The 27,935-nt window shown below is 39.5% G+C and overlaps 1 protein-coding gene across 1 annotated transcript in view; it reads right to left on the reverse strand.

The window, feature by feature from the left end:
- Positions 1-27,935, reverse strand: part of LOC124596637 (tyrosine aminotransferase) — a 189,236-nt gene that overhangs the window by 10,606 nt on the left and 150,695 nt on the right. The window contains exon 7 of the mRNA XM_047135865.1: positions 17,452-17,521. Coding sequence (XP_046991821.1) covers positions 17,452-17,521 — 70 coding nt within the window. The remainder of the gene's footprint in view (positions 1-17,451; positions 17,522-27,935) is intronic.

The following is a 27,935-nucleotide window of genomic DNA, read 5'->3' on the forward strand; positions in this document are numbered from 1 at the left end:
TTTGAGTGTCTTGAATTTTTTATAATGTTTGCAAAACAGATCATTAGGATGTGGCACAATCAGGATACTTTCCAGCATACAACTGTACCACTGCTGTAACAGTTCGGCAACATTCGCCATACACAAAAACCTTATCCAATTTTTTGACCATTGCATACATTGTGAAAGTCTGAATAGCTTAATAAGCAAGTTGTGTGATTGCTGCAACAGCAGAGATTAAGATGATGGGCTTCAGGCTCACAGATTAACACACAAACTATACCTAAGTTATGTATTTCCTTACATTTAGTACATCAGGGAAGATTTTTATGGGACTTCTACCCTTAAGGCTGGACATTGGTTTTCAAAGCTTTTATACTGTTATTGTTTGATCAGCCTCCACACATTATGGTGCTGAAGTCTTCATCGGAGGCTCTTTTCAATATAACACAAAAAATGTACTTCCGAAAAGTGTTGAAATTTAGTTGTATATGCCAGAAAATTTGTCACATTGGCTGCTGTAACTTAGATACAGAGAAAGAGAAACTGTATACAGATACTGAATGAATAACTCAGTATGTAAAAGGAGATGATAATCTAATAATCACTGGGGACTTGAACGTGGTAGTAGGGGAAGGAATACAAGAAAGAGTTTTGAGAGTATATGGACATGATAGTTGGAATGAGAGAGGAGAAAGACAGACCGAGTTCTGCAATAAATTTCAGCTAATAGTAGCAAATATGCTGTTCAAAGGTCAGAGAGGAGGTGTACTTCTAAAAGGCCTGAGATAGGGGAAGATTTCAGCTAAATTACATCATGGTCAGACAGAGTTTCTGAAATCAGATATTGGACTATAACATGTAGCCAGGAGCGGGTGTAGTCTCAGATTGTAGGCTGAAGTTTAAGACACTCTTCCAGAAAAATCAGTGTCCAAAGAATTGTGATACTAAAGTACTGACTAACAATGAGATGCATTTGAAGTTTTATGAGGCTATAGATACTGCAATAATGGGGATCATAGTAGGCAGTTCAATTGAAGAGGAATGGACATCTCTAAAAACGACAATCACAGAAGTTGGACAGACATACGTAGGTACACAGAAGGTAACACTGACGAAATCTTGGGTAACAGAAGAAATACTTCAATCGATTGATGAAAGAAGAAAGTACAAAAATGTTCAGGGAAATTCAACAATACAAAACTATAAATATTTTACGAATAAAATAAAAAGGAAGTGCAGGCAAGTAAATATGTAGAAATTGAAAAAAAAAAAAAAAAAAAAAAAAAAGGTCATTGGAAGGTCTGATTCACGATATACAAAAGTCAAAATTACCTCCAGCAAAATTAAAAGAAAGGATATCAAAATTAAGAGTGTGGTCAGAATTTCGCTATTAAGTACACAGGAGAGAGTGTAAGTTGGAAAGAGGAAAATTAAAGGCCTCTATGAATGGGAAGAGATTTAAGAAATATCAGTCCAGTATGGGACAAATGGGGGATCCAGTATTAGAGTCAAAGCTGAACAGAGCTTTGGAAGACTTGCGATGAGATGAAGTAGAAGGGAAGTTGTAACCAAGTGACAATTCAACTAGTATGTAGAATCGATGACTCTGGAAACATACGATCAGATTTTCAGAAAAAATTTGTGCTCACACTCCTGAAGATAACAAGGGAAGAGAAGTGTGAGAATTATCACACAATTAGCTTAACAGACGATGCATCTGAGTTAAAATGTGTGTTAAGACATTCGGGTATTATTTCCGTGGTACTAGAAGGAGCTGTAGAGAGTAAAAACTGTAGCATAATGACCATATATGGGAATATTAGTGTGACCCTGAGCGGGGTATTGCAGCAGCACTGACGATGGGCCAGTGCGGGGTGTTGTTACTGTAACAATTCAACAAGGCCAGTGCAATGGTGTGAGGCAGATTAGTTTGCTGAAACAGTGAACTCAGTGGTACTGCAGTGACTGGTGCAGCAAGGGGCAAGGCAGATTTCCAAATTGACAGTGGCAGTAGTGTTTCAAGATACATGTCTGATAGTGATGCATATGCACAAGAAGCGCACCAGTGGTGATTGTAAGCATTGGTCAATTTTGTAATAGAATTATTCTGAGTCTATCACCCCAACCAGGACAATGGGGTTGTGCCAGAGAAAATGCCATGTAGACCAAGCCAACAGAGGCCGCCAGTCCAGAGGTTAGCAGTTCGGGGCCATGGCAGAGCAACAGCTCTGTGCACTAAGTTTCTTCCTGGACATAGTACCACAGTGTATTTGGCCACATCGGGTCATCTCCAGCTGCCTGCACCATCTGCCACTGTCAGAAGGGCACCTCAGTGCAGTTGGCATACACCCCCCCCTTCCCCCCCCCCCCCCCCCCCTCCTCCCCGTCCCCCCGATGTCATTGGACAATGCCAGGAACTGTAGCAGCCGCAACAGCACCGAGTTTGCACACTGCTGGCACAGCATTCATGCACCTGGCTTACATAATGGGACCACTGATGCGGTGTAATACAGTGTCAGCAACAAGAGTTGTGCAGGCAGCCAGCCCAGCAGAATTCAGCAGCCAGCCAGCCACTGACCCATTGTATAAAGCAGCATAGTTGTGTCAGTAAAAGTAATTATTACATTTGCAGCTGCCTTTCTCTGGAGCCACCTGGCCCCCCACCTCACTTCTACCACCTGTTTGCACCATCCTGGCTCATAGCCACACCAGTCTGCACCAGGGAGTACTATAGTTTGGTGACAGAAATTGGAGCATCATCTTTACACACTACAACCTACAGTTGCAACATGGTGCAGTGTGTGATGAACTATTTTGTTACATTTTGGAGGGTGTAATAGACATGCAAGTGAGGCATGACTGTCATTTTAGCTTGGAGGTCACCTTGTTTAGGCCAGAGAAGCTGATTGATTTACTTGAATTTAAAGGTAACGGTAGAGAGCAGTATTTGGTGACTGTGAGATGTATGCAGTGTAACTTACTTGGGCATTCAGTGCCATGAACAGAGTCAGTGCCTTTAACCTGTTATATGTGCCATTGATATGGTCATATTGCAAGGCAGTGTAGAAAGTGTAGATGACTCATGACGTGTCATAAAGACTAACTTGTAGTGACCTTTTGGAATTTTGTTGTTATATTATTATGTGTAATGGAGAGAGAGAAAGTCGCGGTGACAGAGTTAGAGATGAAAGATGTGTCATAGTCAGAAGTAGTACAGATATTTTTAGGAGAGGTAGTGCAGCCAGCCCCCCATGAACCATGGACCTTGTCGTTGGTGGGGAGGCTTGCGTGCCTCAGCGATACAGATAGCCGTACCATAGGTGCAACCACAACGGAGGGGTATCTGTTGAGAGGCCAGACAAACGTGTGGTTCCTGAAGAGGGGCAGCAGCCTTTTCAGTAGTTGCAAGGGCAACAGTCTGGATGATTGACTGACCTGGCCTCGTAACAATAACCAAAACGGCCTTGCTGTGCTGGTACTGCGAACGGCTGAAAGCAAGGGAAAACTACGGCCGTAATTTTTCCCGAGGGCATGCACCTTTACTGTATGATTAAATGATGATGGCGTCCTCTTGGGTAAAATATTCCGGAGGTAAAATAGTCCCCCATTCGGATCTCCGGGCGGGGACTACTCAAGAGGATGTCGTTATCAGGAGAAAGAAAACTTGTGTTCTATGGATCGGAGCGTGGAATGTCTGATCACTTAATTGGGCAGGTAGGTTAGAAAATTTAAAAAGGGAAATGGACAGGTTAAAGTTAGATACAGTGGGAATTAGTGAAGTTCGGTGGCAGGAGGAACAAGACTTCTGGTCAGGTGACTACTGGGTTATAAACACAAAATCAAATAGGGGTAATGCAGGAGTAGGTTTAATAATGAATAGGAAAAAAGGAATGCGGGTAAGCCACTACAAACAGCATAGTGAACACATTATTGTGGCCAAGATAGATACGAAACCCACACCTGCTACAGTAGTACAAGTTTATATGCCAACTAGCTCTGCAGATGACGAAGAAATTGAAGAAACGTATGATGAAATAAAAGAAATTATTCAGATAGTGAAGGGTGACGAAAATGTAATAGTCATGGGTGACTGGAATTCGGCAGTAGGAAAAGGGAGAGAAGGAAACGTAGTAGGTGAATATGGATTGGGGGTAAGAAATGAAAGAGGAAGCTGCCTGGTAGAATTTTGCACACAGCACAACTTAATCATACCTAACACTTGGTTTAAGAATCATGAAATAAGGTTGTATACATGGAAGAACCCTGGAGATACTAAAAGGTATCAGATACATCATATAATGGTAAGACAGAGATTTAGGAACCAGGTTTTAAATTGTAAGACATTTCCAGGGGCTGATGTGGACTCCGACCACAATCTATTGGTTATGACCTGTAGATTAAAACTGAAGAAACTGCAAAAACGTGGGAATTTAAGGAGATGGGACCTGGATAAACTGAAAGAACCAGAGGTTGTACAGAGTTTCAGGGAGAGCATAAGGGAACAATTGACAGGAATGGGGGAAAGAAATACAGTAGAAGAAGAATGGGTAGCTTTGAGGGATAAAGTAGTGAAGGCAGCAGAGGATCAAGTAGGTAAAAAGACGAGGGATAGTAGAAATCCTTGGGTAACGGAAGAAATATTGAATTTAATTGATGAAAGGAGAAAATATAAAAATGCAGTAAATGAAGCAGGCAAAAAGGAATACAAACGTCTCAAAAATGAGATCGACAGGAAGTGCAAAATGGCTAAGCAGGGATGGCTAGAGGACAAATGTAAGGATGTAGAGGCTTATCTCACTAGGGGTAAGATAGATACTGCCTACAGGAAAATTAGAGAGACCTTTGAAGATAAGAGAACCACTTGTATGAACATCAAGAGCTCAGATGGAAACCCAGTTCTAAGCAAAGAAGGGAAAGCAGAAAGGTGGAAGGAGTATATAGAGGGTCTGTACAAGGGCAATGTACTTGAGGACAATATTATGGAAATGGAAGAGGATGTAGATGAAAATGAAAGGGGAGATACGATACTGCGTGAAGAGTTTGACAGCGCACTGAAAGACCTGAGTTGAAACAAGGCCCCCGGAGTAGACAACATTCCATTGGAACTACTGACGGCCTTGGGAGAGCCAGTCCTGACAAAACTCTACCGTCTGGTGAGCAACGTGTATGAAACAGGCGAAATACCCTCAGCCTTCAAGAAGAATATAATAATTCCAATCCCAAAGAAAGCAGGTGTTGATAGATGTGAAAATTATCAGTTTAATAAGTCACGGCTGCAAAATACTAACACGAATTCTTTACAGACGAATGGAAAAACTAGTAGAAGCTGACCTCGGGGAAGATCAGTTTGGATTCCGTAGAAATACTGGAACACCTGAGGCAATACTGACCTTACGACTTATCTTAGAAGAAAGATTAAGGAAAGGCAAACCTACATTTCTAGCATTTGTAGACTTAGAGAAAGCTTTTGACAATGTTGACTGGAATACTCTCTTTCAAATTCTAAAGGTGGCAGGGGTAAAATACAGGGAGCGAAAGGCTATTTACAATTTGTACAGAAACCAGATGGCAGTTATAAGGGTCGAGGGATATGGAAGGGAAGCAGTTGTTGGGAAGGGAGTGATACAGGGTTGTAGCCTCTCCCCAATGTTATTCAATCTGTATATTGAGCAAGCAGTAAAGGAAACAAAAGAAAAATTCAGAGTAGGTATTAAAATCCATGGAGAAGAAATAAAAACTTTGAGGTTCGCCGATGACATTGTAATTCTCTCAGAGACAGCAAAGGACTTGGAAGAGCAGTTGAATGGAATGGATAGTGTCTTGAAAGGAGGATATAAGATGAACATCAACAAAAGCAAAACGAGGATAATGGAATGTAGTCTAATTAAGTCGGGTGATGCTGAGGGTATTAGATTAGGAAATGAGACACTTAAAGTAGTAAAGGAGTTTTGCTATTTGGGGAGCAAAATAACTGATGATGGTCAAAGTAGAGAGGATGTAAAATGCAGACTGGCAATGGGAAGGAAAGCGTTTCTGAAGAAGAGAAATTTGTTAACATCGAGTATAGATTTAAGTGTCAGGAAGTCATTTCTGAAAGTATTTGTATGGAGTGTAGCCATGTATGGAAGTGAAACATGGACGATAAATAGTTTGGACAAGAAGAGAATAGAAGCTTTCGAAATGTGGTGCTACAGAAGAATGCTGAAGATTTGATGGATAGATCACATAACTAATGAGGAGGTATTGAATAGGATTGGGGAGAAGAGAAGTTTGTGGCGCAACTTGACGAGAAGAAGGGATCGCTTGGTAGGACATGTTCTGAGGCATCAAGGGATCACCAATTTAGTATTGGAGGGCAGCGTGGAGGGTAAAAATCGTAGAGAGAGACCAAGAGATGAATACACTAAGCAGATTCAGAAGGATGTGGGTTGCAGTAGGTACTGGGAGATGAAGAAGCTTGCACAGGATAGAGTAGCATGGAGAGCTGCATCAAACCAGTCTCAGGACTGAAGACCACAACAACAACAGTGCAGCCAGCAGCAGAACATGTGCAGCTACAAGGGCAGTTGCCAGATGAAGATGAACAGTTATCAGTATTCCAGGTATTGTAGCATGAGGAGGATCCATCTGTCAAAGGACTGATTGTTCCCTTTTCTGGAAAATCATCTGAGGATGTACGATTGTTCTTGGAGGACCGTAAAACATCAGCAGAGATGAGGGGTTGGACAGATAGCCAATTGTAGCAGGTAGAAAAATTGCAACTAGTGGAAAAACAAAAACTTACATAGGTATATGAAAGCATTTTCTGAAGGAGCAAGCTTTGAACTACTGGAAAAGGGCTTTTCCAAAGGTATAATAAATAGAATAGTGCAAGGCATTTTCAGAAACAGTTGAACACTATTTGAAGAGGTCTGAGGAAACTGTAGAAAATTTTGTGGGTAGGATAAGGAAATGTGATGAACACATACATAAGTTAGGGCAGAATGATGCAGTAAACACAGCTTCGTTGAAAGAATCTGAGCAAAGGGCTTTTTCTAAGGGGATTACTGTTGAATATGTCAAGGAGGGTGCGTACAGGGTCATCAAAGGGTCCGTATTCTGCTATTAGGTTAGTGATGAAGTACAAGGAGTGACGTTTTTGAGGCAGGATAATGGCACAGTCACCACCCATCGATGAGCACCGAAGGTGGTTTTCAATGCAGGGGAAATGTGGAATGAGGTGAGAAGGTTGGAAGAAACATTTGGCAAAGTGCCAAGAGCATGGGAATGCTCAAGGAAGCTTCAGGGGTGTGTGATAAACTGCAAAGATCCTACAAGCAACTACAATAACAAATGAGACAGTAGTGAAAATTGTGCCACATACATGGGGAAGAGTGGTTGGATACTGGAGGTAAAATTTTGAAAACAGATTTTTTAAATGTCACACGAGGATGATATTAGGGAATTAAACAAAATTATGGAAGCAGTAAAGAATTGGGAGAGTAAAGTAAGTTGTCAGAAGAATGGTACAATATACAGGTAATGAATCTGGGGAGTGAAATACTTAACAACACACTCTTGTTACAGAAACTAACCGGTAAAGTAATGGATTATGCTAGAGGGTCAAAGGATGTGATGTTTGCGAGTGCTGCAAGCACAGGAAGAAGTACTGGACAAGGTAATTGTAATGACAAGGCTGTTACAAGTGTTAGCGGATAGCAGATGAGATGCACAAGCGGTAATGTCAAACTTGCAAGAAACCATACATCATGGACAACTGAGTGCTAACTTTTGTCACCTGAACAGTACTTGTCAGCATTACAGAAAGCATGGAGTGAGCTACCACCTACCCTTCTACTACCACATAGTGTGGGTTCAAGTGCAGACTGAGCACAATTGTAAATTTGAATTCAATTCACAGCAACAGGAAGTGCTATGCCATTCGCATGTACCCAACGAAGGGGGGTTGGGGGGGGGGGGGTCTTGTGAAATTCATGCAGATGAAGATCCACAGAGTATTGTTAATTTCAGGAGCTGGTAGCAAATATGCAGTAATGACAGTGGAGGAGTTGCAACAATGCAAAGAGGGGAGAATACTGTGTGTCCAACCAGGGCAATAAAAACCAGTCAGAGCACATGCACAGTAGAACTGTTCTCAGCACACAGAAGGGGGCTAGAATGTTTGTAGGGTAGTGTGGAATGTAGAATGCATTTCCAGCAAGCAGGTTTTTATTGAATTTATTCCACTTATGTTGACTTGGCAATAATGGCAAGTTGTTACAAGCAGGGGAAGTTCATGGAGGTGACAGATTGAACTGAAGAGAAGTGGGTTGTTGATAAATGAGACTACAAGCGAAATAATGGGGCCAACCTCCCACCTAACAGCTATGATTATGGGGAATCAGACAAGTGAACATCTCACAAACACAGTTATACTGGCCAGATGAACCTTTGAAGTTAAAGCCAGCACCAAATATAACATTTCTAAATCAAACTCTAGAACCTGACCTAATCCACTCCCTGGAATGCTTCACAGCAACAGGAAGTGCTATGCCATTCGCATGTACCCAACGAAGGGGGGTTGGGGGGGGGGGGGGGGGGTCTTGTGAAATTCATGCAGATGAAGATCCACAGAGTATTGTTAATTTCAGGAGCTGGTAGCAAATATGCAGTAATGACAGTGGAGGAGTTGCAACAATGCAAAGAGGGGAGAATACTGTGTGTCCAACCAGGGCAATAAAAACCAGTCAGAGCACATGCACAGTAGAACTGTTCTCAGCACACAGAAGGGGGCTAGAATGTTTGTAGGGTAGTGTGGAATGTAGAATGCATTTCCAGCAAGCAGGTTTTTATTGAATTTATTCCACTTATGTTGACTTGGCAATAGTGGCAAGTTGTTACAAGCAGGGGAAGTTCATGGAGGTGACAGATTGAACTGAAGAGAAGTGGGTTGTTGATAAATGAGACTACAAGCGAAATAATGGGGCCAACCTCCCACCTAACAGCTATGATTATGGGGAATCAGACAAGTGAACATCTCACAAACACAGTTATACTGGCCAGATGAACCTTTGAAGTTAAAGCCAGCACCAAATATAACATTTCTAAATCAAACTCTAGAACCTGACCTAATCCACTCCCTGGAATGCTTCACTGCTGCGTGATAATGGTGCATTTCAGCTGAGGAGTTAACACAGCACATTGAGCAGTTCAGAGAAGAAGAACAATTCATAACAGTCATGTGTATTGCAATACCAACTGCCACCATAGCTCTAAGTCTGCTGTAAGTAGCTTTTATTTTTTTGAGCAACAGAGTCAGTTGCATTTCAGCTGAGGAGTTAACACACCTCATTGAGCAGTTCAGAGAAGAAGAACAATGTGTAACAGTCATGTGTATTGCAATACCAACTGCCACCATAGCTCTAAGTCTGCTGTAAGTAGCTTTTATTTTTTTGAGCAATAGAGTCAGCTGTCAGCATAAACTACCAATAGTCCAGATTCCAGTAGAAATGGATGCCTAAAACATAAGAGAGAGTGAGAATGAAACCTTGTAGTATGAATACAGAATAGATGTAAATTTAGGGCTAAGAGGGAAGGAAGCAACAGGACAAATCTTGAAGGTCAAGTTGCCAGAAGGACTAAACAAATGTAGGAAGTAGACTCATAAGTAAAGTTGTAATAAGCAGCGTAATGAGAAAGATCATATTACATGTCTAATTCACTTGGGCAAGTCGCAATTATTTAGTTACAGAGTGTCTCTGTATTCTTTATAAACAAGTAGTTTGATATGAAACTGGTCTTAAGACTGACCTGAGGGACCAGGGCTTGGTCAGGGGGCAAAATGTGGTGTAATGTGAGCATATTAGTGTGAGCCTGAGCAGGGTATTGCAGCAGTTCTGAGGGCAGGCAAGACCGGAATGTTGTCTCTGTAATAATCCAACAAGGCCAACACAATAACACAATTTTGCGAGGCATGTTAACTTGCTGAAACAGCAATATCGGTGGTTACTGCACCAACTAGAGTAGCAAGGGGCAAGGCAGATTTATCCCCTGACACTGGCAGTAGTGTTTTAAGATATGTGAGTGGCAGTGGCATTTATGCACAACAAGTGCAATGCTGAGAGTAAGTACTGGTCATTTTTGTAACAGAGTTATTCTGAGTCTCGCAGCCCAACGAGGAATATACAGATAAACGCCACATGATGCTGCTTCTTCCAATGTTCCAATTATGGCAGACACTATGTCTGCAGTGTTGACTTAATGTGCCTGCATTTATCTATCCTTAGGTGTTCAGCCAGGTGGCAGCCCAAAGACTCTTTGCTGTATAGTTTTGGTTTGATTATGTCTGAAGAAATTTATTTGTTCTAACATCAAACACCAATAATGACAATATTTAAATGTTCTGTTTAATCTTTCAAAAGTAGGGAAGGAGTTATGAAGTTAATTACAAATTTTTGTTTACATCTGTCTCTACATACCTACTCTGAAAATTGCTGTGCAGTGTATGGTAGAGAGTACTTAGCATTGTATCTAATGTTAGCATTCCTTCCTGTTTCCAAACATGTATAGACCCTCTGTGCACACTGTAATTGGTTACCTTTGCCTTTGTGGTCCTCATGTGGTTGTTACTTAGTATGATTATATTTCTACATTTGTCGGTAAAAGTGGTTCTTGAAACTCCGTAGGGAGGGTTTTGTGAGATAGGTGGCATTTGTGTTCAAGTGACAGGTAATTCAGGTTTTTCAGCCTTTCTGTGACACTCACCCATGAGTCAAACAAAACTGCAACAATCCATGCTACCCCTTTCTTCTGTATATTTATTATCCCCTGTTAATCCTGTTTGGTATGGATCTCACACACTTGATCAAAACTGTAACATGGTGCATGCAATTTTTATGTAAGCAGGCTCCTTTGTAGACGAACTGCATTTTACCAGTGTCCTACCATTGAACAAAAATACACATGATCCTAGTTTCCTGAATTATTAGTTTCTTCTTTGCAGAGAAAAGAGAGGTAGGTTGGGGAAGGTTGAAATGGAAGGACACATAACTCAGACACCTGTCTAACTTATGACTCAATTTATGTGGTCATTGATCATTCCATTTCATATCCCTACAAACTGTTATACATAGGTATTTGTGTGAGTTGACTGATTCCAGTTGTGAGTCACTGATATTATAGACATAAGATAATAATATACCCCCCCCCCCTCTCCCCCTCAACAAATACACACACTTTGAAATCGAATCAAGCTCATCTGGGATATTTGTGCAGCCTTTTTCACACAGGATTTCATTATACATATATAACTACATCACCTCTGGGGCATGTAAGATATTACTTCTACATTTGTTGATGGCTCTTCATTGAAGATGGCATGCAGTGTTCTCCCTACCAAGAAATCTTCAATCCTGATGCAAATTTTGTTTGATACATCCATATGAGCATACTTTTCTTAATAAACACTGGTGTAGTACTGAGTCAAAAGCATTGCAGAAATCAAGAAATAATGCATCTATATGATCACCTTGATCCATGGCTTTTAGGATGTCATGTCAGAAAAGCAAAAGTTGGGTTCCTTATGTCTGACGTTTTTGAGTCACAGCTCATTGGCATGGAGTATCGATTGTCTCGCCTTCTCCTCAAAACAGGTTGCCCAGGTCATCCTGCTGTCTGAGTTATGTGTCCTTCCATTTCAACCCTCTCCAACCTACCTCTCTTTTCTCTCCAAGGAAGGAACTAATAATTCAGAAAACTGGGATAACGTGTATTTTTGTACGTGCCTATTGGCAGTTCCGCTATCTTGTCTCCTGAAGGTAAGTAATGGCCAGCAAGTACGACTCACAATTTTTTGATGTAATCAATGTATTATTTAATACAGGAACATTCCCAACAAACCTAAAACAAACAATAGTAAAGCTGCTACACAAAAAGGATAATACATTAGGTGCATAAAGCTATAGGTCAGTCCCACTATTACCTAGCTTTTGAGTCATGTGAAAGGTTATCAGAGTTTTTGAATAAAAGTAAATTAGTAGTTAATGTTCACTATGGTTACAGGAAAATAAATATATTGAAACAGCTGTCTTATCTTTGAATTTTTGAAGCAAATATGAATGATACACAACAAGCTGAATGTACCTTTGCACTTTTTCTAAATTTATCTAAACCCTTTGATATAACCAGTTGTGATCTGCTGCTTGGAAAATTATACAAATATGGTATCAGTGGAGCTGCCTTCAACTGGTTTAAGTCATTCCTTTCTGGCATGCTACAGATGATAGAAATATGTTATGAAAATAAAAGTTGCTTCAGGATACAGGAAAGTTACTTATGGAGTAGCATGAGGTTTTGTGTTAGGCCTTCTATTACTCTTGATTTTTGTAACTAATTTACTATACCACTTCTCAGTAGCAGAGCCAGAGTTGTTCATAGATAGAACTAGCATTTTTATTAAGGACTCAATTTACAGCAGATGCTAAATGTAACAACAAAAGAAGGAGAAAGACGAGTTAGAGACAACTGCATGGTGTTAAGTGAGAAGGAAACTATGTGGATGAGCTTTAGAGACGTAAGAACAAAGGCAGGAAACAATATAATCTCCTGTAGTTTTGAGGCTACAAACATCTTATAACTGTAATGTGTTGCCATTAGAGGAGCAGTAACAGCGAAATGAGTTGGTCAGCAGAGCTCAGTGACTTCAAACATAGACTAGTCACTGAGTGTCTCCCACATAACAGATCCATCAGGAGCATTGCAGCTCTTATAAAGCTGTCCAAACCAACTGTTGAAGTGCTTGTGGAGTGGAAACATGAAAGAAGGACCACAGCTAAACCAAGACCAGGTAGACCTCATGTACTGACGAACAGGGCCATTGAGCATTGCGAAGGGCAGTTATAAAAATAAGCAGAAGGACTCATCTTTGATTTCCAAAGTGCTACTAGCAGTCCAACTAGCACAATGATTGTGGTTTACAGAGTTATAAAGAATGGTGTACAATGGTCGAGAAGCTCCTCACAAGCCATACATTTCCGTAGTCAGTGCTAAGCGATGCTTTAGTGATGTAAAGAGCAACAACATAGAAAAGTGGATTACTGAAAATGAGTGATTTGGAGTGCTGCCACATGGCAATCCAGTGGAAGGGTTTGAGTTTGGTGACAGTGTGGAGAACATTACCTGCTATGCCATCATGTGTGGTGCCAACTGTGATGTATGGAGGATGTGGTGTTATAGCATTCGGGTATTTTTTGTAATTAGGATTTGGTCTCGTTTTTGTGTTTAAGAAAACACTAAATGTGGAAGGATTTGAACACATTTTACAGCACTGTGTACTGTGTACAGTAGAGGAACAGTTCGAAAACAATGATTGTTTCAAGTTTCCTTTAATTTACGTCTATGGTCACAATCTTTTCTGTTTAACAGATTACCGGTTTCGGTCTTTAATGACCATCATCAGATCTGTCTCATAAAAGCGAAGTCCTAATGCACTGCAGCCATAGTGGCATAGTCAACAGTTAAATGCGGACAGTTGACTATGGCACTACGGCTGCACTGCATTAGGACTTTGCTTTTATGAGACAGATCTGATGATGGTCATTAAAGACCGAACCAGTAATCTGTTAAACAGAAAAGATTGTGACCATAGACATAAATTAAAGGAAACTTATTACATATACGGGTCATTGTGTTTTTTCGCGATGATGTTGCAGCTTGTGAAATGATTGTTTCTATCAGCATGACAGTGCACCTGTGATAAAGCAGCATGTGTGTGCAGTGAATTGTGAACAATAATATTTCTATAAAGGACTGACCTGCCCAGAATTCTGACCTGAACCCAATGGAACAGCTTTACCATGAGTTAGAAAGACAATTTCACTCCAACCTCTAATGTTCAATATAACCACCTTCTGTGGTTTTGGCTGTTGGGGAAGAATGGTATGCCATTGTTCCACGGACATTCAGACACCTCACAGAAAGTGTCCCAGCTGATTTCAAGCTGATGTAGAGGTGAAGGATTGACAAACACCACATTAATGTCCACTAATAGGTGTCTGGATACATTTGATCAGATAGTGTGCACCTGTATAAAAGTTACCTGGACATTTCATTGTACAAAATTATCAAATGATGATGTTTTTGTTGTTGTTATAAAATTTTAGTCATTATTTTTTATGAAAGAGGTAATATTGCTGGATACATTCAAGTGTACTCCGGGTTATTTCCATCTTCCTCAGATGCACGCCTGGTAACTAAAGTGATTTTACAATGATTCATACAAGATGTGGACCATTCTGAATAATACTAATCTCGTATTTCACTGTCTTTACTACATCTTGGCATTCTACAGTGTGCACTCCTTCAGGTAATATGTACTGATCCCAGGGCACCAATGGTGACAAGAATATTATAAGTTATAACATTTCACATTTGACTGAGCTGGATGTTCAGTCCTTATATTCCACTCTCTTCTGAGCCACTTTATCATTAAACAATGGAAAATCCAGGATGGAGTAATGACAATATAATGAAAAGGAAGATTGCTACTCACCATAAAGCAGAGATGTTGAGTTTCCACTTGATCATTAATATTCCCATCATATGAGTGTGTTGTTTTGATTAAAAGGCATGATCTTTTATCTAGTTGACATACAGCAACATTAGGCTTTTAGATGCAATCTTTAGGTTGATATGTCTTCGTTGGTCATACAGGATAGCATTACATCTAGCTGTCATGACCATTTTAGATGTATGATCGTACCATTTGTTGGAATAAATCTTATTGTACCTCTTGAACTAATCATTCTTCACCAAGACAGGACCGCCTCACATTATGTTGTTTATGGTCTTAGAGTTTACACCACAAAGTCAACATCTATTGTATTGCCTGATTTTCATTATAACTTTTTCTGAGTACTTTCTCCTCAAGGCCAGCTGCTATATCAGAACTTCTGCCTCTATTTTCATTGTTCCTCTTTCAAGCTACAGATGTTTCTGATCTTTGTCAACATTTAAGTTCTCTAAGTCAATGGGTACTGACCATCTAGAGATTACAATCTCCAGATTTGCTTTAGCTTATTCTGAGTTTCTGTTTTAATGTTACTTTGTGGAAGTGAGTGAATATCAATACCTTCTGGCTCCTGTGAGAAATTTCTTGCAGTCTTCTTAGCATGGGCAATAATTTGTCTGTTTCTATTTGCCACATTGAACTGTATTATTTTATTCATTAGTGAATCTTTCACATACTGTGTTACATACTAGCCAAATACAATATGCTGCCTGCATTTGTCTCAGATCTCACCCTCCTTTTTACGTGTTATATGAATAGTCTGTTGACATCAGCTCTGGGTTGAACTACACCATGCATGGTAAGAAACTTTCATGTTTACAATCTGCAGATAATGTGTCTTTCTGAGTTTATTCTACCAGAGCAGAGCTAATTCAAACACAGTAACTGCCAGTGATTTTATAGCCATAATTTTGTTCTTGGATTTAAGTTTGGTTCTAAACACCAATTTTTCCCTCCTGCAGTGCTTTTGAAGAACTCTTTTATTCACTTTGAAAGGGAGGTGGAAAAAATATCCCAGAAAAAATTTATATTATCTCACACTGTCTGTGAAAGCCTATGCACTTACTTTTCTTCACTGTTCCTTTTGAAAATTCATTAGAGCGTTTTCATCTATACCATGGTACCTTTAAGGCCTTGCAGGTTCTAGATTTTTAATACTGGTATCCTCACCTAAGTGAATGTGCTTTGCCTTCACAAGTTTCCCTCTAACCACACTTAGTTTGACACATTTGTCAGTTTTAAACTGCATGCAAATGTCACCACTAAATGCTTTAACAACACTTATACTCTGATTAAAATTACTTTGTGACTGACATTTCAGTGAGTTGAGTGGTAGGGGCCAGCCACTGTCCAATCATAGTTCTTTCTCAAGTGCCACATGTTTCTTATGTTAATCAAGTTGGTTTGCATGGGCATCCTCCATAGCAAGCATAGAAATATTTGTTTTAATGGTTTTATTTACAAAACAAAAAAATGTTCCTAATGTTGGCTGTTCTGTAGGTACATGCAGTGCCTTGTAAAGTGTGACTGCTGGGTGCTGGCAACACTGCCCCCACCATTGCAATCTGTCAATCACAAACTAATTCTAATCAGACTATAACATTTCATTTAGGATTTTGTCATTTCTTGCAAATAGGTTCAAGTGATTCCTGTAAAAATGTGTATAATTAATTTCGGGTTGCTGTGGAGCTTATAACTGAAAGACCATCTGTCTAGTTGTCTGGGAAGAGGAATTAGGTAAATGAAAAATATGGGTATAGATGAAGAATCATCCTGAAAAATTCCTTTTTATCTTTATAATCTGTGACTGTAAGTGTAGTGAATTGTTTATATACAGCCTGGTTTTCCAGTGTTCCAAAATTCCCTGCTACATACTTGCAGAACTCTTAATAGTTTTGGGTGCACTTTAAAGTGTTCAAGGCACTTCAGTATTCATTCATGTGTTACACTATCAGATGCCATTTCATAATCTATCTGTGCAACATTTACATTTCATCTGTCTTGATTGTCACTGTTTAGTATGCCTTTATTGAAAGATAATGTCTCTTTACACCCAGTTGATTTCTTATGAGAGTCTTCATATTCAACTGGTAGAAGATCACATTTCTGTATATGTTTATAAATTTTATAACCGATAGCTGTTTTAAACAGTTTGTACATCTTGGGCAGACAGGTAATAGGTCTGTAATTCATAGCTAACGTTCTGTCAACAATTTTGTGCAGCAGGTACTTTACACCAGAGGTCAGGTACACAGGGAGCTCTTCATGCTTGTTCAAAACACGGTATATTGCTGCAGTTAAGTGTGAATGCACTAGAATAAGTTTTTTACCCCAAAAGCTCTGTATTTTATCAATTCCATGAGATTTCCAGTTTGCAAATTTTTAATTTGTTTGCTACTTATCTGCATCAATGGCCTTACCTATGATGTCAAAGTAGCCGGCCGGGGTGGCCGAGCGATTCTAGGCGCGCTACAGTCTGGAACCAAGCGACCGCTACGGTCACAGGTTTGAATCCTGCCTTGGGCAAGGATGTGTGTGATGTCCTTAGGTTAGTTAGGTTTAAGTAGTTATAAGTTCTAGGGGACTGATGACCTCAGAAGTTAAGTCCCATAGTGCTCAGAGCCATTTGAACCATTTGTCACAGCCAAAGGGAGACTGCTAACTGCACTTTGTTCTTAATTTAACCATTGAGCATCTTTGTTGAAGCCCAAATATTAAATGTGGCTATCAACTGTGTTTAAAAATGTTGACCAGAGCACTGAAGTCATGGACTAACATTTCAAGTTTACAAGCAAAAATGTTACTATAACACTGCAACTGAGCTAAAGAAAAGGAAAGAAACAAATGATCTACAACATACATTCCTCCAAAAAATTCTTAAATAAGAAACTACTGTATTTATTTTGATATGGGCATGTCCTTACCTCCTTATCAAATAAACCATTTCGATCATGGATGATAATCCACCCCATTCTCCAGCCAGGCACCAGAAACCTGGAAAAAAACTAAATTATTTCAGAAATGGTTAAGTATGAGGCACATCCATAAATAAAGTTTTCCTGTAGTTGTGAACAGAGCCAAAAGACAATTTGATTGAAAGATTTTTTGGAACAGATACAGAAAGTGTTGAACTAATTTTCAACATGTTCACTACTGAGAATCAGGCATTTATCATACTGTGGGATCAACTTTTGTGGCCCTTTGTCATAGAAGTATGTTGGGTGGGAGCAGAACAAATGTGTGATGCCATCTCTTCCTCTCTGTCAATCTGAAAATGCTGCTTGACTGGGCAGGAATTTTTTAAGGTTGCACAACAGATGGATGTGCAGAACCTCTATTGTCTGTTGAACGCGTGGCCAAATTTGATCTTGCAGCAAGGCAACACTGGCACTAAACATCGCCTGCTGCTTGTTCTGACTGGCCTGTCATAATTTCTTTATCGTCTTCAGTGATGCTCAGCTTCTACTGCCCCACCTTTGGTCAGGATTTCAACGAGGAGGACTCCCCATCTGACACAGATCACAGCACTTCCTGTACCAACACAACCTGCTTGAATTTCATCTTGCAGGAAGAGCCACTTTAACACCACTGCATTGGTTTCTTGGGTGTTGTGTACAAAGCATATCTCATCACATTTTATGATCCGATCCAGAAACTCGTCGTCGTCAACACGGTGCTGCCATAGAAAATTCAGAGCTGCCCTTATGCACTTTGCTTTGTGTTCTAGAGTCAATTGCTTTGGCATCCACCCGCACAAAATTCCCAGAACAACAGGTGCTGTGTGACAATCTTGCTTGCTCATAACATTAGGCCCATAGGCCTGGCACAGCTGATGATGAATTTCAATTGGTGCTATGTTCTGTGTATTCAAAAATTTTAGCACCAACCACACTTCACACATGCCAGGAGCTGGAATATGGGCCTCCACTTTCAGCTGCTGTTATGAAGCTAATGTGAGACCTAAGGAAGTTTTGTTAGTGCATATGCCATGCCACGTCATTACCCTATCATGTACATGCAGCCACTTTGCATAACAGATGGTTTGCTAACTGTGGGACAGGTGGGAAACTTGTTTTAAAGACAAACCTCATATATGTAAATATGTTTATAGAATTAACAATATACAGGGTATCTCAGACTTGTAAGGTCAGATTTATGAGTATGCAAATGGTAGAGGACCTCAAACCAAATATTTTAAAATAAAGAACTGACAGAAATGTGTGTTAAACTTTTTTTTCTTTTCTGCACATTAACACTATAATGGGTGGAACAGACTTCATTGGTGAATGACATGAACAGTACAAAAGTTGACACTGTAGGTTATCACTGTATATTGCACTGACTCAGATGAACTCTAGCCATGAAACTATTTGGCTCATTTGTTGACACTTGTTATCTATAATAGGAATTTCGCTGCTGCTCCATATACTCTCAACACAGTGGCCATAAAGATGTGTATTTATAGGATAAGGTGACAAATGCTCATAAATGGCATTTCTGTCTTTTGATCCAGCACTTGCTCCAAAAATTCTATTGTACAAACTTGGGCAGCTCTCAGTGGCCAATGAACTGTAAGTTTCTATTCATTGTCATTTTTTTTCCTGTTTGCCTGTTGTCTTCCCAGTCTACATATTAGTGTTGCTTTCTAGTCACTGCATCCTCTTACACTGCCCTTGAAATGCATATGTACAAGCTCCTGTGGTAAGCATATAATGTACCAGTTTCAACAAGTTATGAACTGTAAATCACAGCAAACCCCATCACACCCGCATCACACACAACTGTGTATTGCTTTGCAAAGCAGTGTCACCAAACTCAGTGCAGAAGACAGTCATTCATAATGACAAGTAAAGCAGTTATAAATGTATTCCTCACATTACATAGAATAAGGAAAGGCAATGACTCATCTATAGTGGATCAATGCATGAAGCACAGAAATGCATAAAAGAAAGCAGCATTTTCACTAACTTTCAAGCACTAGCTCTTTTTCTAGCATTAGCACTATTGCTAGAAAAAGAGCCAGTACTCAAAAGTTATTCACACTGCTATTTTATGGTGTGTATTTCTGTGCCCCATGCATTGATCCAGAGTGGGTACTGTTGCTCCTGTTTGACATGTTTCATGGGCATTCTGGTCAGAGCAGTCAGAGGTAGTAGTCATGTGTGTCTGTGAGATGTGCTTGCTTGTGTGAATGTGTATGTGTTTTTTCCTTTTCCAAAGAAGGCTTTTGCTGAAAGATTAGTGTGTAACAGTCTTTTCTTGGAGCCTGTCTGCAACACAGTGTGTCATCTTTGCAGTGAGTAGTAATCTATTCTTTACGTAATTGTTGATATTCCAAATGGGGCTTTCAAATGTTTGATGTGTATAATTTCTACTGTAAGAATTTTAGACGCTTTACATATAGCATAGTACTCCCAATGCAAAATGTCTCGATAAAAGTAAGTTCAGTGTACAAAAAATTTCAAGATTACAAGAGTCAGAGAACAAGCTCTTATTTACTCACCAAAACAGATATAACAGAAAAAGCACTGATTTGTGTACAAATAGACAAAATTCCTTGAATTTTTAGATTTGGCATTTTAAGCAGTCCCTTCCCTCTTTTTACTTTTCATTGTTTTCCCCACTGTCTCTCATTTTTTAGATCTTTTTCAGGTTTCATTTGCACTATGCAATCTCTTTCAATTTCTTTTCTAATCTGTCACCCAGTGATTGCCTGCAGTTCATTATTAGAATTCTTCAACTGTAATACTGTATTTTTTCTTTCCTGATTCATCTTTGAGAGCCAATGATTTTCTTTCCTTCCTTCTTTCTTTAGCTCGTGCTATTTCTGGCATAATTGTTCCTCCCAAGAAAGAAACTGCTTAAAAAGTTCTGAAACTTTGAAGAGTCCTATGCATCACAGTATAATCTGTGCGAAGCTAATGGTAAAGTCTGAAAGAACATAGACAGGTATACCTTTAAATAATGCAGTGCCTAGAGAGAAGTTGAAGTCATGTTGGAAAATGGAAACATTTTCACTGATGTTGGGGAAATGTACCACACTTACTCAGCATCTGACAAATAAATTATAATGTCTTCATGGTAATTAGTGCCCCTCCTTCCCACTCATATATTAGCAGGATGTCAGAGAGTTCAGATGTTGATGAGTATTATGACAGCCACATTCATTAGACACTAAGAAAACGCTTAATTATGACTCTGGCCCACGAATCTCATGATGTACCATCACAGACCCACAAAGTGAAACATTATTCTATTTTAACTCTCTCTCTGCCCAACTGTCTGCTACTCAAATTTACTTGTGCACTGCATCCTGTAGTTTCTGGTGTTCATCAAAACCATGAAATTCTTGGGGCTTGATAGAAAACTGTGTTGGACTTCCATGTACCCTACCTGAAGGAATACTGCCCATTTTCTGTATGTCCTGTGCATTCTAAGTGACACCACATGGGGAATAGACCAGACAGTCCATCATTTATAGTGATCCTTAGTTTTATAAATGTTGGACTATGGGCGTATAGTATATTGATTTGCACGAACATCCATCTTACATTGCCTTAAAATGGTTCTCATTATTTGCTATCCATATCACAACTGGTATCTGTGTTTAAGTGCTAAGCAATTGCTTTAATTCCAGTACAATTTTCTCCTCTGCGGGTACATTTGTCAATTGTACCCTTTATGTCCACCCACCCAAGTTATGCTGTATTTTTGATAACTCCCTTGACTGCCAATATGAGACAAGTTCTGGTTCTTCATTGCTTCCCAGAGTTTGCTTTCATGGGTGAGGGACACCTCTCCGCACCCCCCTCCTCCCCCTCCCCCTCCCCCTCCCCACCCTCTTTGGTTTTATGCAGAGTTTGCTATTAATCTTGGACTTACTTTGCTTCTGAATAACACTACTCTGGCATCAATCATTCACTCGACATTTCTACAGCTTCACACGCAGCTTGGTGACAACATCTTCATTTATACCAATGGCTCTAAGGATGAGCGTGATACAGGATGTGCTTTTATTGTTGGTAAGGGTATTTTAGATATTATCCTTTAGACTAGTGCTTGACTTTTATTGCAGAGCTTTTTGACCTTTCTCAGGCAACTCTGTACATCTGTCAAAACAGATTCTTTAAATATGTTGTATGGTTCAATTCCCTCAGTGCTTTCTAGAGCTGTTGTGTGCTGTACACATACCACCCTTTAGTACACCAGATCTGGGATTGCCTTCACTTGCTTGTTGGAGTTGGTGCCAACATGTTTGTATGTGTTCCACAGGACATGATGGTGTATTGGAAAATGAAATGAAATGTCGGGTGACGAGGGCCTCCCGTCGGGTAGACGGTTCACCTGGTGCAAGTCTTTCGATTTGACGCCACTTCGGTGACTTGCGTGTCGATGGGGATGAAATGATGATGATTAGGACAATACAACACCCAAATCTCCGACCCAGCCGGGAATCGAACCCGGGCCCTTAGGATCGACAGTCTGTCGCGCTGACCACTCAGCTACCGGGGGCGGACTATTGGAAAATGAAGCTGCTGATGCTACTGCTTAGGCTACATTTCTACTACCCAGGTCATTTCGCTGTTTTGTTGCCTCAGATATATATATGAAAATTCTATTGCTTTGGCACAAACATTGGTCATCTCCCTGTGGAAACGAACTGAGGGAGATTTAACCCTTCCTCACAACCTGAGTGACTTTCTATTCTCCATCTTATTGTGAGGGGATTATTTTGGCTAGACTACATATTGGGCACTAGCTTTTCAGCCATCTCCATCTGTTCAGCAGCAACCACATACTATGTCACTCTCACTGAAACAAACCACTGATGGTATGCCATTTTCTAACCCAAAGCCAGTTTGTAATCCTTAAGCCTTAATGTATCTTTGTTATCTGAGGTTCTAATAGATGCAGTACACACTGTGAATGCATTCTGCTCTTTACTCGCTGTAGCAGCATGGTGAAGGATATTTAATTTTCAACTGTGGGTCCTGGCTGTCTTAGAAACTTTTACCAAGCAGCCTCTTAAAAAGGGGTAGTTTATTCTAATTGTTCCTATCACCTCTCCTCGACATTCATTGCTTTTTAACTAGTTCAACAGAACTTTTTTCATTAATATAATTGTTGTGCAAGAACCCACATGTATGTATACACGTATATCATATGGATATTCTAAAAGTCACTGCAAAGTGAATTTCAGAGGGTAGTTGCACTTGGTACCTGATTGTTCCTTTTGTGTTCACAGATGGAATTTGGGGCAGAAATCAACTGCATACTATGGAATACAATGTGACTGACTTAACATTGTCTCCACATAACTCAAAGCCTCACTGAATATTTCCAGTAAATGGAAATATAAATCTTTGTCACAATCATTGTGGTCATTTTTCTTTAAACATAATTTATTTATCTTGTTTGGAGAAAATTTAGAAAATACTCCATTTTTGTGATCCTCTCACATGAGCTGAACTTTCCATCTTCCATATCTAGTTTATTTCTGCATTTTATCCATATTGCTAAAATTCTACATTATTCAAGCAGTTGATACTTAATTATTTTGTGTTTTATGTCCTTGATGGGTGGACAGTGACAGTTTCACTCTTATGCACGATTAACTTAATGTGATCTTAGGTCACACTGATGCTATTGTAGAAGAGAGTGACAGATCACAGGATGTGTGTCAGCAGTGGTTGAAGTCAATTTCAGCCAAAAGTGTGCAACTAAAATAAAGTAATGTTTAACAGTAATTAACAGATGCTTTAACCCCTGTATAAAGTGCCATTCTGAGAGCAGTGCTGATTTGTGGAACTAGGGGAGCTATTTATTCTTAAAATAGTTTATTACTGGTCTCAGAAATCTCAATATGCTCTGACTTAGTTCTCCCACCACCAAAAAATCATTAGCACTACCGAGAAAAAGATTTTTGAGATGTCAGTCTCAAAATTCATTAGGCACAAGATGGACTATCATTATCACAACCATTGGCAGTCACAATGGACATGTGTGATTGCTACCTGACATGGCTACATATGGTGTTATGCTATTTGCAACATTCCACATTCTGTGATTATAAGTGAAATTCACATAGTGTTGCATATTTTACAGAATGGAACTGTCCTTATATATGGTGTTAAGAGAAGGAGGGCCACTGGGTACAGGTCCTGATTATGTCCATCGCTGTTGAACAATATACTGAGAACGCTATATTGAAAGTTATTGTAGCATTCCTATGATGTTGTTCTGGGGTAGTCTTTTGCAGTCCTTTTTCACTTAGACTGGACATGAGGTTTTCTGTGAACAGTATTTACTGTTCTTTCTTTAGTCTACTCAAAGTTCAGCCAACATGTTGAGTATGGAACATTTGCCAATAATGTTCTGCAAATCTTCACCAATAATTTATTAGGCTGTGCTGATAATTATTGGAGTCAAAACAGTGAAAACAGTGAAAAGAAGCCTTTAACTCTGTTTCAAATTGGGTGAAGTTTATTCCACATGCCAGAAACAGAGGATTAGTCAAAAGCATCTTCGAGGTTTCAGAAGCCAACTGAGTGAAAACATCAGTGGGTAGAGCATCTCTGCAACTTTCAGTCTGTAATACATGCTGTGTAATAGTTGCAGAGCACACCACTAGGTGGCAGGCATGTCAGAACACTGTTTACAATGGAGAAGTGGGTGAATTTTGTGTCCCTACTAAATATGAATTAATTGTGATGGTCAGCAACAATTTCATACAAAATATCAGGAAAAAGCTCCAATAGACAAAACAGTCCATGGGTGGTACAACAAATTCCCTGAGACTGGTTGCTTATGTGGGAAAAAGGAAACAGGCTGGCCAGGACCATCTCCAGAGAATGTGGAGCATGTGCAGGAATCATACATTTAGGAGCCCAAGCAATTGATGACACATGCGGCCATAGAACAGCTGTTACTGTAGTCAGCTGTCTGCCAAATTCTACCAAAATGTCTGAGTGTAAACCATGTTGGCTGCACCTGTTACAAGTGTTGGCTACTTGGGACAATGAGCTTAAATCTGACTTTTTTATGACTTGCAACAGCTATTGGAGGAAGACAATTTTTCATAGCAGTTTCATTTTCAGTGTCAAAGGCAGATTTCATGTGGCAGTATAGGTGAATAATAACAACACACATGTTGGCACAGAACATCCAAACAAGACTGTGGAACACATTATTTTATAACATGAAGTTAATGTCTCTTGAGCCATGTCCTCTTCAAAAGGTTGTGGATCATATAAATTTGGAGAGTACCTGTGATTGGTTTTGTATACCTCGACATATGCAGCAATGGCTTATGACACAATTACGGCAAAACAGTGGAGACTTCATTTTGCAAGAAGATGGTACTCCACCACACATTCTTTCAGAAGTTTGTGATTACCTAAGTGCCAAACAGCCTCAGTGTTGGATGGGATGTACTTCCCACTACGAATCTCCTGATCTTCAATGGCCCCTTGGTCATCTGACTTAACTCCATATTATTTCTTTTTATGAGGTTATATCAAAGAGTGTGTGTTCTTGCCTCCACTGACACTTAATTTGAAAGAGTTGCAAGGAGTGATCATTAATGTGGAACCTAGTATCGACTATGATGTGCAAAAAAAATTCTTCCTATTGATTTGATTTTTTATTTGGTCCTGTTAAATTACATTATGTACAAAGGTTGTACTGTAATGTCAGACAACTCAACGAATACAATATTCCATGGACAAAAAGAGAAGAAAAGCAAACAGTACAGGAACAATATAAATCTAAGGTACACAAGATTACATTCAAGGTTTCAAGAAAAACAGCACTACTGCAGACAATACAGATATAGACAAAGTTACTTATATTAGCATACAAATTACATCATTTATAACATAACGCATCTTTTACAAAAGTTAAAACTCTAGAAATTCATTTAAATTATATACAGAATGGTTTATGAGGAACCGTTTTAGTTGCCTCTTGAATACATGATGGTTGTCGGTGCCCTTTTTTGTATTCCATGCAAGCTTATAGTAGATTCTTATTCCAACCTGGATAACTCCTTTGTGAACTATATTGAGAGTTACTGAGTCTCTGTGAAGATTTTGCTTCTGCCTGGTGTCATGATTGTGAATATCACAGTTTGGAGAAGTTTTTGTTACTAATTACAAATATCACTGAGTAAATGTGTAAACATCCGAAGTGTCTTGAATAGGTGCATACAGAATGTCTGGTTTGAGACACTACAGATCAACCTCCCAGCTCATTCCTGTATCTTAAAAACTTTTTCTGCCTTTACAGCATTTCCTCAGATGTAATACCATATGAGATTAGAGAGTGGAAATGTGCAAAAAATACAAAATTATTATTTCCCTGTAATAGCTCTTAGTGCAAAGTATTCTGAGGTCAGTTTTGTGAACAGGTAATCAATGTCTTCATTCCATCTTACCGAGTGAGATGATGCAGTGGTTGGCACACTGGACTCACATTCGGGAGGACAACGATTCAAACCCATGTCCGGTCATCCTGATTTAGGTTTTCTGTGATTTCCCTAAATTACTTCATGCAAATGCTGGGATGGTTCCTTTGAAAGGGAATGGCTGACTTCCTTCCCCATCCTTCCATAATTTGATGGTCCCCTCCCCTGAATCAACCAACCAACCGCTCCATCTTAATTTATCATCCCTTTGTATTCTTAGAAATCTTATATGTGAAATCTTATTTGTGATGATCTTGCAAAAGGTAAAACAATAAGTGCTGAACATTATGTAAGTCTTCATGTCCAACTGTATGAAAAACACATGAAAAAAGTCTGGCTGGTAAAAGCAGGAAAACTGTCTCTTATTAGCACAATGCAACTTCACACTGTGGCAATCAAGAAATTGTGGGTTCTAAAATGAGTACAAATCTTTTGAGCATTCACCTGTTGACCAGATTTGGGACCTGTGACACTTCCTACTCCCATATCCAAAGCAATTTGTAGCTGGAAGTCTTTGAGTCTAATGAAGAAGATATAGCACTTGTAGTAAGGTATTTTTCAGGTTTTCCAGAATCACACTTCACGGATGGAAGCTACAGACTGGAAATAAAATGGACACAGTGAATAAACTTAAAGGAGACTGCATAAAAAGTAAGCACTTTTATGACCTAAAAAAGAAATGTCTTTCACGTCAAGGCTGAGCAATTAATATTTTCTCATTTGAATTCTCTGTGAAGCAGCATGGCATTCCCTGGTCCAAGAGACTACCAAAATTTTTTACTGTCATTTTTAATATGTATAGCAGCTCTTATTACTGTCTGTTTCCCATTAATGTTCTCATCTCAGAATTCTTTTTTATCATGGAATATGAAATGAAGACTCAAGATAATTTTATGGGAGATAGAATCTTAATATTAGAGGGAACATACATACTAAAGATGTGAAATAGTATCAGAAATCTTAAGAAATACAGGGTGGTCAAAATAAAACTGACCCAGAAGATATCTATATGACTGCGGTAGAACTGGCCCTAGTTAATAAACAGGAGAACTTCCCATCACAGAAAATGCTAGAACCATTATTTTGATGCACCAATTGGTTGTTGTAATATGGAGGTGTGTTGAAAAGTAATGACTCTAAATTTTCTGTGTGAAAACTCTTAAGGCTTTTTAAATAAAACAAATGTTGTTATTATTTTACATCATTATTCTTCATGTCTACAAGTATGTTTCTCCACACAGTCACACTGCCGACAAACACATTTCTTCCAACAAGAGACCAGTTTGTTGATACTGTCACTGTTGTTGTTGTTGTCGTCTTGAAGTCGTCTTGATGCAGCTCTCCATGCTACTCTATCCTGTGCAGGCTTCTTCATCTCCCAGTACTTACTGCAACCTACATTCTTCTGAATCTGCTTAATGTATTCATCTCTTGGTCTCCCTCTACGATTTTTACCCTCCACGCTGCCTTCCAATACTAAATTTGTGGCCCGCATCTCGTGGTCGTGCGGTAGCGTTCTCGCTTCCCACACCCGGGTTCCCGGGTTCGATTCCCGGCGGGGTCAGGGAATTTCTCAGCCTCGTGATGGCTGGGTGTTGTGTGCTGTCCTTAGGTTAGTTAGGTTTAAGTAGTTCTAAGTTCTAGGGGACTGATGACCGTAGCAGTTAAGTCCCATAGTGCTCAGAGCCAATTGAACACTTTTTTTACTAAATTTGTGATCCCCTGATGCCTCAGAATGTGTCTTACCAAGCGATCCCTTCTTGTATTCAAGTTGTGCCACAAACTCCTCTTCTCCCCAATTATATTCAATACATCCTCATTAGTTATGTGATCTACCCATCTAATCTTCAGCATACTTCTGTAGCACCACATTTTGAAAGCTTCTGCTCTCTTCTTGTCCAAACTATTTATCGTCCATGTTTCACTTCCATACATGGCTACACT

This window comes from Schistocerca americana, chromosome 2 (assembly GCF_021461395.2).
Source record: "Schistocerca americana isolate TAMUIC-IGC-003095 chromosome 2, iqSchAmer2.1, whole genome shotgun sequence".
Taxonomy (NCBI): Eukaryota; Metazoa; Arthropoda; class Insecta; order Orthoptera; family Acrididae; genus Schistocerca; species Schistocerca americana.